Source organism: Sarcophilus harrisii, chromosome 4 (assembly GCF_902635505.1).
Source record: "Sarcophilus harrisii chromosome 4, mSarHar1.11, whole genome shotgun sequence".
Lineage (NCBI taxonomy): Eukaryota > Metazoa > Chordata > Mammalia > Dasyuromorphia > Dasyuridae > Sarcophilus > Sarcophilus harrisii.
Window position 1 is genome coordinate 330,729,618 of NC_045429.1, and position 14,678 is coordinate 330,744,295.

Sequence of the window (14,678 nt, forward strand, 5' to 3'; positions counted from 1 at the left end):
GCCTGAAGGGCAGGAGACACTTTCTCAAGTTTAGACAGGAGAGAGAACTTCCACAAGGAGCTGGCTTCTGTCCCTGTCCTTCAGTTCATTCTCCTGTCCCCTCCCCATGCCACCAAGACTTCTTGGGAATTGAAAGACTTGGCTGGGTCTCTCTCCTTGGCCAGTGACTAGGCAAAGCCCAACATCTGTTTCTGAACTGGCAAGGGCCCTGCCTGGCACAAGCCCTACAATGTGTCTGGTCTTGCCACCCAAAGAAAAGCCGTAGGGCAGACTTAACCCTTTATGGGGAGGAAGCCATCCCCCACACCCTGAGAACCGAAGGAAGGTTGTAGTGAGCCAAGCCAAGAAAACAAACAATGGTCACTGGGGGGAGAAGGGAAGGGATGGATCCTTTGGCCCCCTGCTTTGTGTGGCTGAGCTAGATCGGGATCTCCTGGCAAGAGCAGGTGGGATTTTCCATTTCGTTACACAGCTATTGTAGCCTCTCGATGCCCGAGAATCTGTCTGGGCATGGAATGCCTACCCTCACCCGAGTCAGCGCTGAGGGGAGCGAAGAGACAGGATGTTTTACAGGCAAGCACCCGCCACTCCAACACATCCCCTGGTTCACCCACCCAAGCAGGAGCTACCTATTTGCCTTCCTGAATTTTCTTAACTTGAGGATAAAGGCACTTCAAAGCATCTCTATTTCAGTTCCCGCTGAGAGATGTGTCTTCCAGATGTGTATCTGGAGTCCATCTGGTTGGGAGGGATGGTGGGGAGAGGTACACCATCTGCCACAGCCCAATCATCCCACCCCTGGGGTGAGACACCAGCCAAGTCGTCTGGCAGCGTCAGAGAAGGCATCAGGGCTTCCTGAACTCTTGCGATGACCATGCTGTGTGACTTTTTTGGGTATGTCCCCATAGCCTCTGCCTCTTCCCTCCTAAATACTGTCCTTCAGACTTGGTCGTGCCCTCTTTTCAGAGGTAGAAAACATCCCTAATCAGGCTGAAGGGACTGGATACCAACAGGCTCGATCCATTTGCAAGGAAGCAGTGGCTAGTCAGGTCATTATGGTAATTACCAGGGAGGTCCAGGATATAGGAGGAAGGGAACAAGAGAGGGACTTTCTAAGGCCAGAATCTGGATGGAATTTGGGTCAAGAGCCAACAATGAGTTTTATCCCCACCCCCAACCCGCTTCTCCCTTCCATCTTCCCAATTCCCTCTAATTTGGGGGAGGGGGATAGGGAGATGGGAAATGAGATCCAGATGTGGCCACGTCCCCCTAGCATCCCAACCTGCCAAACCCTTGGCCTGTCTGGATAGTTGTTTCCAGCTAGAAGTTGGCTCTGGGTGGCAAAGAGGGAGGGAAAAGCTTGGGGTGGTAGACAAACAAATCTAGTTTTACATCTCCCCCTACCCTACTTTTCATTTTAAATCTAACCTGGTAGTTATCTCAGGTGGGAAGGTGTCATTTCACTCTAGAGACAAATCACCCTATTAGCATCTTATACATCCAGGAAACGATGTTATCCTAGGGATACAGGACAATCAAATCAAGGTTCCATTTCCCAGAACTCTATGAGTCTATGAAAGTGGTTGTTCACCCTTTGACGTTCTTGGAGGAAGAGGCTCAGAAGGAACCAGACTGTGGGAGCTAGCAAGATGTTTACAAATGTCCCCCGATGGCAAACCATCCACCCCTCCTCCAAACATCTCCTTCCTCTGCTTCTAAGCTCTTACCTGGCCTTTGCCCAAACCTGGGCTGTTCCAGCTTGCCTAAGAAGAGACGCTCAGGTAGGGAAGCCCTTCCCTTCCTTGCTCTGCCCAGAAGCAATGAGTTTCCATGCTTTTATTTTTTTTCTCCTTCCCACCAATCACCTACTCTAATATCTTCTACCAGGGCACAGCACCCCTACTCCACACACACACACACACACACACACACACAGACACCCAAATGCAAACATGCAAGTAACACACACACCCCAGTTTGATCCCAGATGAAGGAAAAAAATAAAACTTCCCCACCCACTTCTTTGTGGTTGCCTTGCCTCAGAGAGATATTAGGTCGGGTGAGGAACTATTTTAGAGCATCCTGAGGCCAGGAACTATATATAGGTCAGACTGGAAGTCACCTGAGGGTGGGCTTAAGTTTGGACTTTTGCCATTTACTTTCAGCAAGAGAATTACAGAGATTGAATGTGGATTAAAGCACAGTATTTTCATTTGATTTTGTTTGTTTTTTTCCACAATTTTTTCCCTTTTGGTCTGATTTTTCTTTCACAACATGACAAACATGGATGTATGTTTAAAAAGAATTGTATATATTTAACCTATATCAGATTGCTTGCTATCTTGGGGAGGGGAATGGGAAGGAAAGGAAGGAGAAAATTTTGGAACATAAAGTCATACAAAAATGAATGCTGAAAACTATCTTTACATATATTTGGAAAAAATAAAATACTATTGAAAAAATTTTTAAATTGCAACTAAGTTTCCTCTTTCCCCTTGCCTAGGACAAAAGCTCTGTTCACAGTGAGTGCTTAGCACTGCCGGTTAACTAAGAATAGGTTAAATCTAATCCTTTGTAACACTGCCACTAGAAACCCCTTTGGGTTAATAGTAATTGCCTTGAAACTCCCAGCCAAGTTACTGCCTTGAGGTTAGGACACTGTCCCTAAGAGAGCACAGCTCTTAGTTGGGAAGCCAACTTCCCTTTTCTCCTTCCCCTAATGTGGGACTTCATCACTGATTTTCAGGTTGGAACTGACCTCTTCCTCTCAAGCAACCATCATATTTCTGGAAACAGAAATACTAAAACCAAGAACCAAAAATAACTTTGAATTTCTTTTTGAGCTTTACTCCTTTTTTTCCTTCCTGGTTTTCATGTTTCTAACATTCTTACATCGGAATGATACACTATCATTTCCCTAGTTTCATCCCTGGAGGAACTCCTGTTGCCTACTTTCTATCACCCCTACTCCATGCTTCCTGCCTCCATTCACGACTGATACCTGGAGAGTTCTATTCAAATAGTTTTATTTCTGAGTTCCATGAGCAAAGCCTCCTTTTCAAGTTCTAAGTCCTCTCACACCCTATGACCCTTGTTGTCCACAACTATACTTGCCCCTTCCCTTTCTTTTAAGGATTCATGAGCAGAGCACAGTTCTCAGAGGCTAGATGCATGTGTTAGGACTGGCTCTGCCACTGAGTAACTGTGTGATATTCCACAAATCGTTTCCCTTCCCTAGATCCCAATTTCTTCTCATTAAAGCATTCATTTTAGGAAGGCTCCTTGCTCAGTTATTCTGATTTCTGATTTACCTTTTATTCTGATTATATATAATTCTGATTCTGTGATTCAAACCTCTACTCACATCTTGTTCTCCATTCTTAAGCCTTGCCTTGTGGAAAGAGTTCAAATTCATATTTAATGGATTTAAATACTGGCTGTGTGCTCCTGAGCAAGTCATTTAACCCCAGTTTCCTCAAAAACAGGGTAATCTTAGCACCTATCATGAGAATCACATAAGATAATATCTATAACGCTAATCATAATGCACAATGTGCATATAATGCACAGTAGATGTATATGGGGAAAATTTCTTTTCCCCTTCCCTTTCAATAAGAGACTTATTTTACTATTATTCTCAGTGTACATTCCATTCCTAAACTAACCCCTCATTTTACTGAGGGGGGAAAACTGTGCCACAGAATTTACTATTATTCTCAGTGTACATTCCATTTCTAGATTTAGTTTTACTTCAATATTCTCTTCCCTAAACCCTTCATTTTAGGGGAAGGGAAAAAACTATCATATAGAAAAGTGATTTGACTAAGGTCACACAGTGGATTAATGGTCCCCAGTCCAGGGTTCTTCTCCACCGTATCCTAGCACCCCTGGAACATCAGCATCAGAAAGGGATTCAAAAACCATCTAGTCTAATTCATAACTGCACAAGAATTATCTCTACAGAATAAATTCCTGACCAGCAGTCTTCCCGCCTTCACTTGTGTAAATCTTAGATGATTTTTAAGGGGGATTCCACTAGTTCTTAAAACAACTTCTTCCTCTTTGGTACCATTCTTATAGATGATTTTATGGCTAACAAGCCTAGGTTTTCCTCTTTGGATCTTCCATTCAATGCTTCTAATTCTGAGGAGAAACTCTCTGAGGTCATGATGAACAAGTCTATTCCCTTTTCCATGTGGCAACCTTCCAAATACTTGAAAATGGCCCTTGTTTCTCCTTAAGTTTTCTTATCTCCCGGCTAAGCTACCCCATTTACTGCAAATGATCATGAGCCAAAAACCCTTTGAGATACTGCTTGCTCTTCCTCTGCATGATCTCCAGCTTATCAGTAACCTTCTGAAAAAGTAGCACTTACAACAGAACGCAAAATAGTCTGACCAAAGCAGAATTCTAAGAAACTTCCCTAGTCTCAGATATTATGTTCCTCTTAGGCAACCCAAGATTATGAGATTTGTTGGTCACTATAGTATACTTCATACTATGTTTTTAGTCTTCTGAGACCCTCAGATCTTTTTCACACAAACCATCTAACCATGTTTCACTTATTTTGTACTTGTGAAGTTTATTTTTTGAATCCAAGTCTAAGACTTTGCATTGATTTCTATTAAATTTCATCTCTTTTGATTCCTCCCAACATCCCAGACTGTCGAGGTCTTTTTGGAACCTGATTATTATTTGTGCACTGGGCCTGGAATCAAGAAGTCCTGAGTTGAAATCCCTATTTCTTTAGTTATGTGACCCTGGGCAAGCCATTTAATCTCTGCCTATCTCAGTTTTTCTATCTGCAAAATGGAGATAATAACAACATTTATTTTCCAGGGTTTAGCACAATTCCTGATAACTCAGTACCTGGCATTCAGATAATGCAGTGTTAGAGCACCGGCCCTGGAGTCATGAAAATTCATCTTTCTGACTTCAAATCCAGCCTTAGACACTTACTAGCTGTGTGTGACTCTAGGTATGTCATTTAACCCTGTTTGGTTCAGGTTTCTCATCTGTAAAAAGACTGGAGAAGGAAATGGCAAATTATATCAGAATCTCTGCTAAGGAAACCCAAATGGAATTACAGAATTAGATGAGACTGAACAATAATAAATATTTATTCATTCCCTTTCCTTTATTTATAACCTTCCCAAGGTTGTCATTTGAAAATTTGGCAAGCATGTCACTTATGCCTTCTTCCAAATCACTGACAAAAATATGAAGCAGCAAAGGGTCAAGGCCCAATCTCCTAGGGTACTCCACTGAAGGCTTCCTGCCATGTTGGCATGGGCACATTAGCTACTACTCTTTAGTTCCAGCCATTCAACCAGTTATAAAACCACCTAAAATCATTATCATCTAGACTGTCTCTCTATCTTTTTTTGCAAGAATAGCAAGAGTGACTTTCTTAAGTGCTTAGATGAAAATCTAGTCTCCTAACCTATCAGTTTAGCCTCCCTCCCTATAAAAAGAATCAGGTTAAGAAATGACTTATGTTTTGCATGACTGCACCTGTATAACCTATATCAAATTGCTTGCATTCTCAGTGAGAGAGGAGAGAGTGAATTTGGAACTCAAAATGTTTTTAATGTTAAAAATTGTTTTTATGTGTAATTGAAAAAATTTTTAATATTTAAAAATAACTCAGCTCTCCTTTGTGATTACTACTTCCTTTTATAAATATTCACTCACTCATATGTTTTCAATTATACGTTCTACAGAAATACTGTGAAATATTACTGCATCCTAAAAAGCGATGAACATGAAGAATTCAGAGAAACATAGAAAGATTTATATGAGCAGGGGCAGCTAGGTGGCACAGTGAATAGAGCACCAGCCCCAAAGTCAGGAGGACTCGAGTTCAAATTTGATCTCAGACACTTAATACCTCCTAGTTGTGTGACCCTGGGCAAGTCACTTAACCCCAAATGCCTCATCAAAAAAAAAAGAAAAAAAAAGACTTATATGAGCTGATGCAGAATGGGGTAATAAGCAGGATCAGGGAAATAGCCTCCCCACTAACTACAACAATGGAAAGAACAATAAAATGAAACTGAACACTATAGATATATATATAAAATTATAATGACGATGCACAGCTCCGAAAGTAGAAAATGCTCCGAACCCTAGGTATTGAATATGACATCTAAAGGCAGCTAGGTGGCGCAGTGTACCACCGCCTGGAGTCAGGAAGACCCGAGTTCAAGACCCTCCTTTCATTCATACTGGCTGGATGTCTGGACAAGTCACTTAACCTCTCAGTGCCCAAGGCATCTTCCTAAAACTACATTGCAGAGAAGATGCACCCTGGATTGGTGAAGGGACTTTTTCCCAAAGATCTATTATGCCTAACTTTTCTAATATTCTATTTACCTCCTTAACGTCTTTCTTATTTATTTTGTGATTTGATTTATCTCGTTCTGAGAAAGCAAGGTTGAGATCCCCCACTAGTATAGTTTTGCTGTCTATTTCTTCTTGCAGCTTTCTTAACTTCTCCTCTAGGAATTTGGATGCTACACCCTTTGGTGCATATAGGTTTATTATTGATATTTGAAGGGACGTTTCTCATGCAAGCGTGTCCTATAAAATTAAATCACAGTTAAGTGGCTAAGTACTGGGAGATGGAAATGCAAAGACCCTCCCCCCATAAGAAGTTTAAAGAAAAATTAAATATGGTCTAGAATTTTGTGAGAAATTGAAATCACGTGTAAACTATTTCGTTTCCTTTTTCAGAGCAGCGAGCCAATATTCACTCTTCCCCAGGGAATCCTATCTAGTTCCTCCCATTCTCTTCTCTAGAAATTTCTGCCAAGGAGACCTTTTTGGCCCTATCGGACATGCCCCCAATCCTTGTGCCATCTTTGCCTCTGCCCACAGGCCTGCCAGGATCGATCCTGGTCTCCATCCCTCCAGCCGTTCTTTGCTCACCCTCACACTCCCTGTCTGACCATCGGGTACATTCCCGGGTCTCTCGCTCTGTCTCTTCGCAGGCTGTGCAGGGCAGGCAGGGATCCACGTGATTCGCCTCATCTGAGTAGGTCCCCTCCGGACACACTTCGCAGACAGTATTCTGCTTATCTTGGCAGGAGAAGACAAGGCCAGAGCCAGGCTCGCACACGCTGCAAGGTTTGCAGAGCCCCGACTCTTCGTCTTGGTAGTATCCGTAGGCACAGCGGCACACAGCGTCGTCGGCCTCCACGCAAGGCGCCGACATGCTCTGCAGCCCCACACACTCAGTGCACGGCTTGCAGGCCTCCGTGGCACTGATTGTGTCGGAGAAAGTCACACCTGTAGAATAGAAAGAGTGCAGCGTCAGATCTAGCCCTCCCCAACATCTGGGCTTTTTCATAATCCGGCCATGAAGCTTTTTTCACTGGCAGCAGACCTCCAGACCACGTTGTCTCAGGTACTGTGCCCTCATCCAAGGTCAGGCAGAGTTTTTAAGTATTAATAAAATTAATTAATTATTATCGATAAAATAAATAAAATTAATTATTGATATAAATAAATGTATATATTCACAAAATAATAAAATCCTCAGTTCAGAGTCCTCTAACACTAACATTTAGCTTCTAAAGTGCGTTGATCCACTATCCCCTACACACAGAAACACCAGACACCAGATATTGAGCTCTCCCTCTCAAATCCCAGACACCGAGCTGCCTCCCTCTCTCAATTCCCAGGCACTAACTGACCTTCCTAGTTATTCTCCAGACCCTGGAGTCTTTCCTCCAATCCCCAAAACTAAGCTATCTCTCATTTCCCCCAAACAACTGACCAGCCACAATCCTCAATTTTCCTACCTCATAATCTCCATACATTACTTACACACACACACACACACACACACACACACACACACACTAATGCATTGTTGGTGGAGTTGAGAACTGATCCAACCATTCTGGAGAGCAATTTAAAACTATGCCCATAGGACCATAAAACTGCAATCCATTATTAGGTCTGTATCCCAAATAAATCTTTTTTTTTTTTTTTTTAAGGGAAAGGAAAGATCCACATGTACAAAAAATATTTATAGCAGCTCTTTTTGTGGTAGCAAAGAACTGAAAATTGAAGAGCTGCCCATCAGTTGGGAAATGGCTAAAACAAGTTGTAGTATACAAAGGTAATGGAACACTATTGTTTTGCAAGAAAAGATGAGCAGATGGATTTCAGAAAAACTTGGAAAGATTTACATGAACAAATGCTGAGTGAAGTGAACAGAACCAAGAGAACATTGTACATAGTAACAGCAACATTGTGTCATGATCAACTGTGATAGAATTAGCTCCTCTCAGCAATAGAATCCAAGGCAATTCCAAAAGACTAATGATAGAAAATGACATTCACATCTAGACTGAATGCAGATCAAAAACATACTATTTTCATTTTTTAAATTTGGTTTTTGGTTTGTTCTTTCTTGTGATTTTTCCCTTTTGTTCTGATTTTTCTTTGACAACATGACTAATATGGAAATATGTTTAACATGATCGTACATGTATAGACTATATCGGATTTCTTGCTTTCTTGGGGGGGGAGGGAGGGAGGAAAGTGGGGGAAAGAAAAAATTTGAAAGTCAAAATCTTATAAAAATGAATGTTAAAAAAACTATCTTTACATGTAATTCGAGGGGGAAATTATTAAGGGCAAACAAACCAAAATATATCCAGTCCCCACAATTCTAAAACATTGAAACTTTAGGCATTCCCTTCTTCCTCCATTTCCAGGCTTTGAGCTGCTCCCAAAGCAGGAGGCAACTTATAAACTTACTTCCTGTGGATCCAAAGGGGCTGAAATTCTCACTCTTACATGAAAAGCCTCTAGCCCCCAGGGTGGAGGGGCAAAGTGCCTAGTTAGGATGCAGAAATGATTGTTGCACCTCAAGCCCTGAAATCACCTTGCCTGGATTGGTATTCTGCTTTAGGAAAGATTATAAATTAATCTCTTTGGGATTCCCACCCTGCTTTCTCCAAGACCTGGTCCAGATCCCATGGGAACCACTTGGGCTACAAATCCTTCCATTCTTCTTCTACTTCCTTTTCTTTTCTTCTTTAGGAACTTGGAGAAACAGAAGGTTTAAAGAGCAAAATATTTCAGTTAGCACAAAAAAAAGGGCCTAAGAAACAAAGAGGGACTTCATCTATAGAAGGAGAAACTAAGGTTAGTTAGACCACAGACTTCTCAACCATACCCCTAATCCAAACCTCTGTTGCTCTCCATTCTGATAGTAATCCTACTGAATCTTAGCTAACTCCATCTAACCTTGTAGGTTTAAATTGGGAAGGAAGATGCTGGATCAGGGATAGCAGAGAATTATAAAGTACAGAAATTGGAGCAGAGAGAAAAGGGATTCATTTGGAGTAGAATCAGATTATTTAAAACTAAGTCCCAGGTTCCAGTCTTTTGGTTCTCTCTGAAAATGGACCCAAAAATAAAAGGAGGAAGGGCAGTTAGATGTATAGTGGGTAGAGCACTGGCTCTGAAATCAAGAGAACCTAAGTTCAAATCGGGTTCAGATATTTATTAGCTGAGTGACTCTGAGCAACTCATTCCACCTATTTGTTTCCCAAAACAAACAAACAAATAAATAAAGGGAGAAAGAACAGCTTTATAAGTTTACTGAGATAAAAAAGCTGAAACTTCTCTCCACTGGAAGAGAATAGAGGCAAAACTAGGATTTGGAATTCAGGACTATGTAATTAGATGAAGACATGAAAAATAATCTAAAGGTCATAAAATAATAGAAAGTGGGAGGTGGGAGGGCAGAAACTGGAGAAAAAGAAGAACATGGCATAAAGGCAGAAGGGGGAGGAACAAAAGTAGAAAAAGAAAGATTGACTGTGTCAGAAAGATTAAAAGAACTTCAAGTACATCAAGAAAGAAGTCTTACAAAATACAACCACTGAGGTTCCTTTCGGAGAAAGAGTCAGCGTGGATGGTGAAAAGAGCACCAGACTCATTTTAGAGTCAGAAGAGTTTAGTACAAAAATCCTGACTCTGCTATTTACTACTTATATGATTTTGCTTTGGTCATAGTGTATTATCTTACTGATAAGTTGTAATCTCTTTGCTAATATTTTATTTATTTATTTTTGCATCAATATTCATTAGGGAGATTGGTCTATAATTTTCTTTCTCTGATTTGGCTCTTTCTGGTTTAGGTATTGGCACCATATTTGTGTCATAGAAGAAATCTGGCAGGACTTCTTCTTTGCCTATTTTCCCAAATAGTTTACATAGTATTGGAATTAAATGTTCTTTAAATGTTTGGATGGAATTCATTTGTAAATCCATCTGGCCCTGGAGATTTTTTCTTAGGGAGTTCATTGATGGCTTATTCAATTTATTTTTCTAAAAAGGTTATTAAGTAATTTATTTTTTCTATTTATATGATTTTGGATAAACTACTTCTTTTTGGGACTCTGTTTCCCCAACTGGAAATCAAGGGAATGGATTAGATGATCTTTTAGGTTCCTTATAATCTAAATTTATGATCCTTGAATGGGTCAAGCAACAAGAATTAAGATTAACTTGCAGGAGGGCCAAAATTTGTTAGGCAGCAGCAATTCATTCCAGCAGTAGCTAAAGCATGCAATGAGGTCTCCAAGAAGAGAGCTAAATGGGACGCAAAAGTGTAAAGATGGGGGATTGATGTTTGTTATGTGTTTGTGTGTGGAAGGGAGGGTGTTGTTCTCTTCTGCCTAAGGGGGGTGAAATTTGGCAGGCAATCTCCTGGGAACATGTTTTAGGGGCGTGAAGTATGTGGTGGTTTGTTTTGTTTTTTAGTTATTGGGGAAAATGAGAGCAAAATTGATTCCTGGGTGAAAAATGTCTTAGAAATAATGGAAATTCTGCTGGGGACTCTTCCTCTGAATAAAATAACTCATTAAGCCCAGATCAATGATGGAGCTCAGGGACTAAGATGAATTCTTGGTATTATATATATATATAGCTCCAAATGAGGGGCAGTCATTCCTTTACTCCAACTCTTTCTGGGGGTGGGGGGAGGAGAAGAGGGGTCTTCTCTTCCTAGTTTACTCTGGACTCTATAGCAGGAGGCAAAAAGTTTATATTAAAGGAAGAAGTCCTCTGCCTAGTTTCCATGAGTAGTAAACAAGGAAAGTGCTATATAAAAAGGCAGGTTCAAATAGATCCAATGATAGGGATATCAGTTTTGGGCATGGAGACTTCAAAAATTGCTTCAGATCTAGGAATTTCTTTGGAAACTATAATTGATCTTATGTTACCAAACCTTCCTTTTCTCCCAAGATCAAGAGACCATATATTTAGACTGAAAGGGATTTAGTGGTATTTAGGGCCAATAGCTGAGGAAACTATAGCTAGGAAATGTTAACTTGACTAGGCTCACACAGCTAGGATTTGAAGTTCAGGTCTTGAAATAGGATTCGAATTCAGGTCTTCCTAACCCCAAGCCCAGTATTCTAAACACTGTGCTGTTTGTAAGACCCTTCATAGATACTTCTCTCTTCCTCTCAGGATCTCTTGCTTTCTCTAACCAGCTTAGAGAATATCCCCCACCTCCTAAGCCCCATGAGATGTCTCATGAATAAATAACAGGCCCCCATTAGTTCTGGTCTGGAAGAAGAGGCTGAGTGGGCATATTTCAAAGCTGAGAGAGGGAGAAGTCGAGCTAGGAGACTGACTTGCCCTCTGTGGATACACCTGAATAACTCCACCCCCAGCATTTCAAAATGATCAGGTCTCAGAGGACAAAGAACACAGTGGTGAGGCAAGGGGGATTGTGGAGGAGGGAACTAATGATGGAGTTTCCTAAGGTATACGGAATGGGGGAGGAAGGAAAGTAGGGAGAGGAGATAGAGACAGACAGACATAGACACAGAGAGAATTAGAGACAGACAAAGAGAGGCAGAGGCAGATAGACAGACATAGACAGAGAGACAAAGGGAGACAGGGAGACAGAGATAGAGACACAGAGATAAACAGAGACAGAGAGAGAGGCAGAAAGATAGAGACAGAGACAAACAGGAAGAAAGAGACACAGAGACAGAGATAGAGACACAGACAGAGACAGAGAGAGGCAGAAAGAAACAGAGAGAGAGAGAGACACAGAGACAAACAGAAACAGAGAGAGAGAGAGAGAGAGAGAGAGAGAGAGAGAGAGAGAGAGAGAGAGAAAAGAAGAGACAGAGCGAGGAGAAGAAGGAGGAGGAAGAGGGATCCCTGAAGCAATTATCTCTAAAACTGTGACTCTTCAATCCCTGTCCTTGATACTGAACTCCACCCCATCTCCCAAAGCAGACATTGCTGACCCCTTACGCACAAGACCTCCAGCTTCTAAGTTTTGTGCTTCTTTCTGCTCCCTATCCCCACTCGCCCCTTCATGAGGAAGACCAGTCCTTTGAGTGGAGCAGGGAAAGGGGGAAAGGTGTATTTCCTTTTCCTTTAGAATTCTGACAAGTCCTGGGACTGGGGCCAATTGAAAAGCTGTTCTAAAAGGAGTCCTGGGGGGCTTAAGTACCCACCTTCCGTCAAGGGCAGATTAAAGGTCTGCTCACCTCCTGGGGACAAACCGGAGGTACAGAAAGGCAGGTCTGTGCTCTGGAAAGTCAAGGTGGGGGAGGGGAGGAACAGTATCCCACACTCATATGGAAAGGAAATGACTTCCAGTGGACTTGGAGAGGTGCTAGGTTGTTGGACCTGAGCAGACTTTTTTGAATTGGAAGTCACAGGAATGAGTTAAAGCCCCAATCTCTTTTGGAAAGCAAAGAGGAATGGGACTGAGTCCAAGAACCTGCCTTCCAATGACCTGGAGGAAATCCCTTTTCCTCATTGGGCTTCAGTTTTTTTTTTTTTGTCTGTAAAATGAAACAGTTTCGACAAGATGACCTCTAAGGTTTTTCCCAGTTCTAACCCCAAAAGTACAGCTCTTGCTATTTATTGCAACTAGACAACACAGTGAATAGAGTGCTTTTCGGAGTGAGAAGATCCAAGTTCAAATCCAACCTCAGACACTTAATAGCTCTGTGACTTAACTTCAGTTTGACTCAGTTTCCTCAACTGTAAAATGAGGATTATAATAGCACCGATCTCCAAGGGTTGTTGTAAAGATTATTATCATTTCTATTACTGACACAATGTATCTGAGCCTATTTCCTAGTATCCAAAATGGGCATCATAATATGTTCATAAACTTTAAAGGGCTATGGAAATGTAAAGATCATTATCATCTTAACAATACACAGGGATCCAAAGATGCAGACCCAGGATAGGATCTGTGCCCACTAGACAGATGTGGTGGGATCATGCTGGGCACAGCAAGAGAGGGCATTCATTCCCTGTCTGGATCAGACTAAGGTCTTGCCATGCTCTCGGCTTTTTCTCAGAAAGTATTTTGTCTCGTTCAGGGCACAGCCTCTTCCATTCCTGCCCCTCTTCCCCCACTTTCCTACTTCTGTACTGAGAAGGACATCACCAGCAAGAGAGATTGGCCATGTCCTCGATGGGATCCCCCAAGGTCAGACTCCCCAGCTTGGCGGGGATTCGATCTTTTATCCCCCAGCCCCACTCACAAAGTGAAAGAACAGCCATTGATTTTGCTGCTTAGCTGATATTTTTAGCCCAGATCTTCATCAGCCCCTCCTCCCTTTGCCTGACCCAGACACAACAGGGGGCATTTCTCTCAGGAGATTCCTTTGCTTTCCTCCAAGACTGGGTTATGTTGTTGGGTTTTTTTTTGGGGGAGGGGAAGGGGAGAAGATTGTTTTTTAACTATACTACATTCCTTTTCAAAATCCAATTCAATTCAGTTTAACTAGGATTTATTAAGTATCTGCTATGTGCCAGACCCTGGACTAAGTACAAGAAAAATCAGAGATAAAGATGAAACAACAGCCTTCAAGGAGATTTTTTTTCTATTGGATTATCCCTCCTTCTCTCCAAGCTTGGAGGCTTCCCACAGGCACAGTGAAAGGAATGGTAGAGTTGGAGGCAAGAAAATTCAAGTTCAAATCTCCCTCCAATACATTGATAACCATGCAATCCCAGACAACTCATTTAACCTTTCTCAGCCTTAATTTCTTATTTATAAAATGGGGATAATAATGCTACTTGTAGCTCTAACCTCTCAAAGCTGTTGTGAGGTTCAACAATTTAGAAGGTCTGGAAAATCTATTAAGTAATTAGAATTGCATTAAGACTTTTGGGACTCCATCTACATAAAACATTTTGTAAACACTAAAGCAATATACAAATATCAGTTATCTATTCATTATTATCACTACTACTTCTATGCTTAAAAAGACCCATTGAACTCTTTCTGCTAGACGGGGTTAGTAATGAAAGGTTTTCTTTTCTCACATCTACCTCTTGGAATCCTGGATGCCCTAATGCCATTCCTTATAGATGGCCTTTCTCAATCATCTGATCATTAGGATCTTTCCCTTCACTTTGTGTTTATTTTGTATATAATTTAGATTTCATTATTGGTGAATATGTACTATTCTCCTAATATAATGTAATCTCCATGAGGGCAGAAACTAACACATTCTGGCATTGGTAGGATCAGCTAGGCATAGTGTTTTATGTACAATAGACATTTAATGTTTGTTGGTTGCATCAACTCCCAACTCCAAGCCTAGCACCCCATCCTTATAAGCCATGCTGCTTCAAAGATAAAATATTTAAAGCTGTAAAGA

General features: G+C 41.4%; 1 protein-coding gene across 1 annotated transcript in view; it reads right to left on the reverse strand.

Moving 5' to 3' along the window:
• Positions 1–14,678, reverse strand: part of NGFR (nerve growth factor receptor) — a 28,545-nt gene that overhangs the window by 4,916 nt on the left and 8,951 nt on the right. Inside the window, exon 3 of the mRNA XM_003768385.3 lies at positions 6,931–7,290. Coding sequence (XP_003768433.1) covers positions 6,931–7,290 — 360 coding nt within the window. The remainder of the gene's footprint in view (positions 1–6,930; positions 7,291–14,678) is intronic.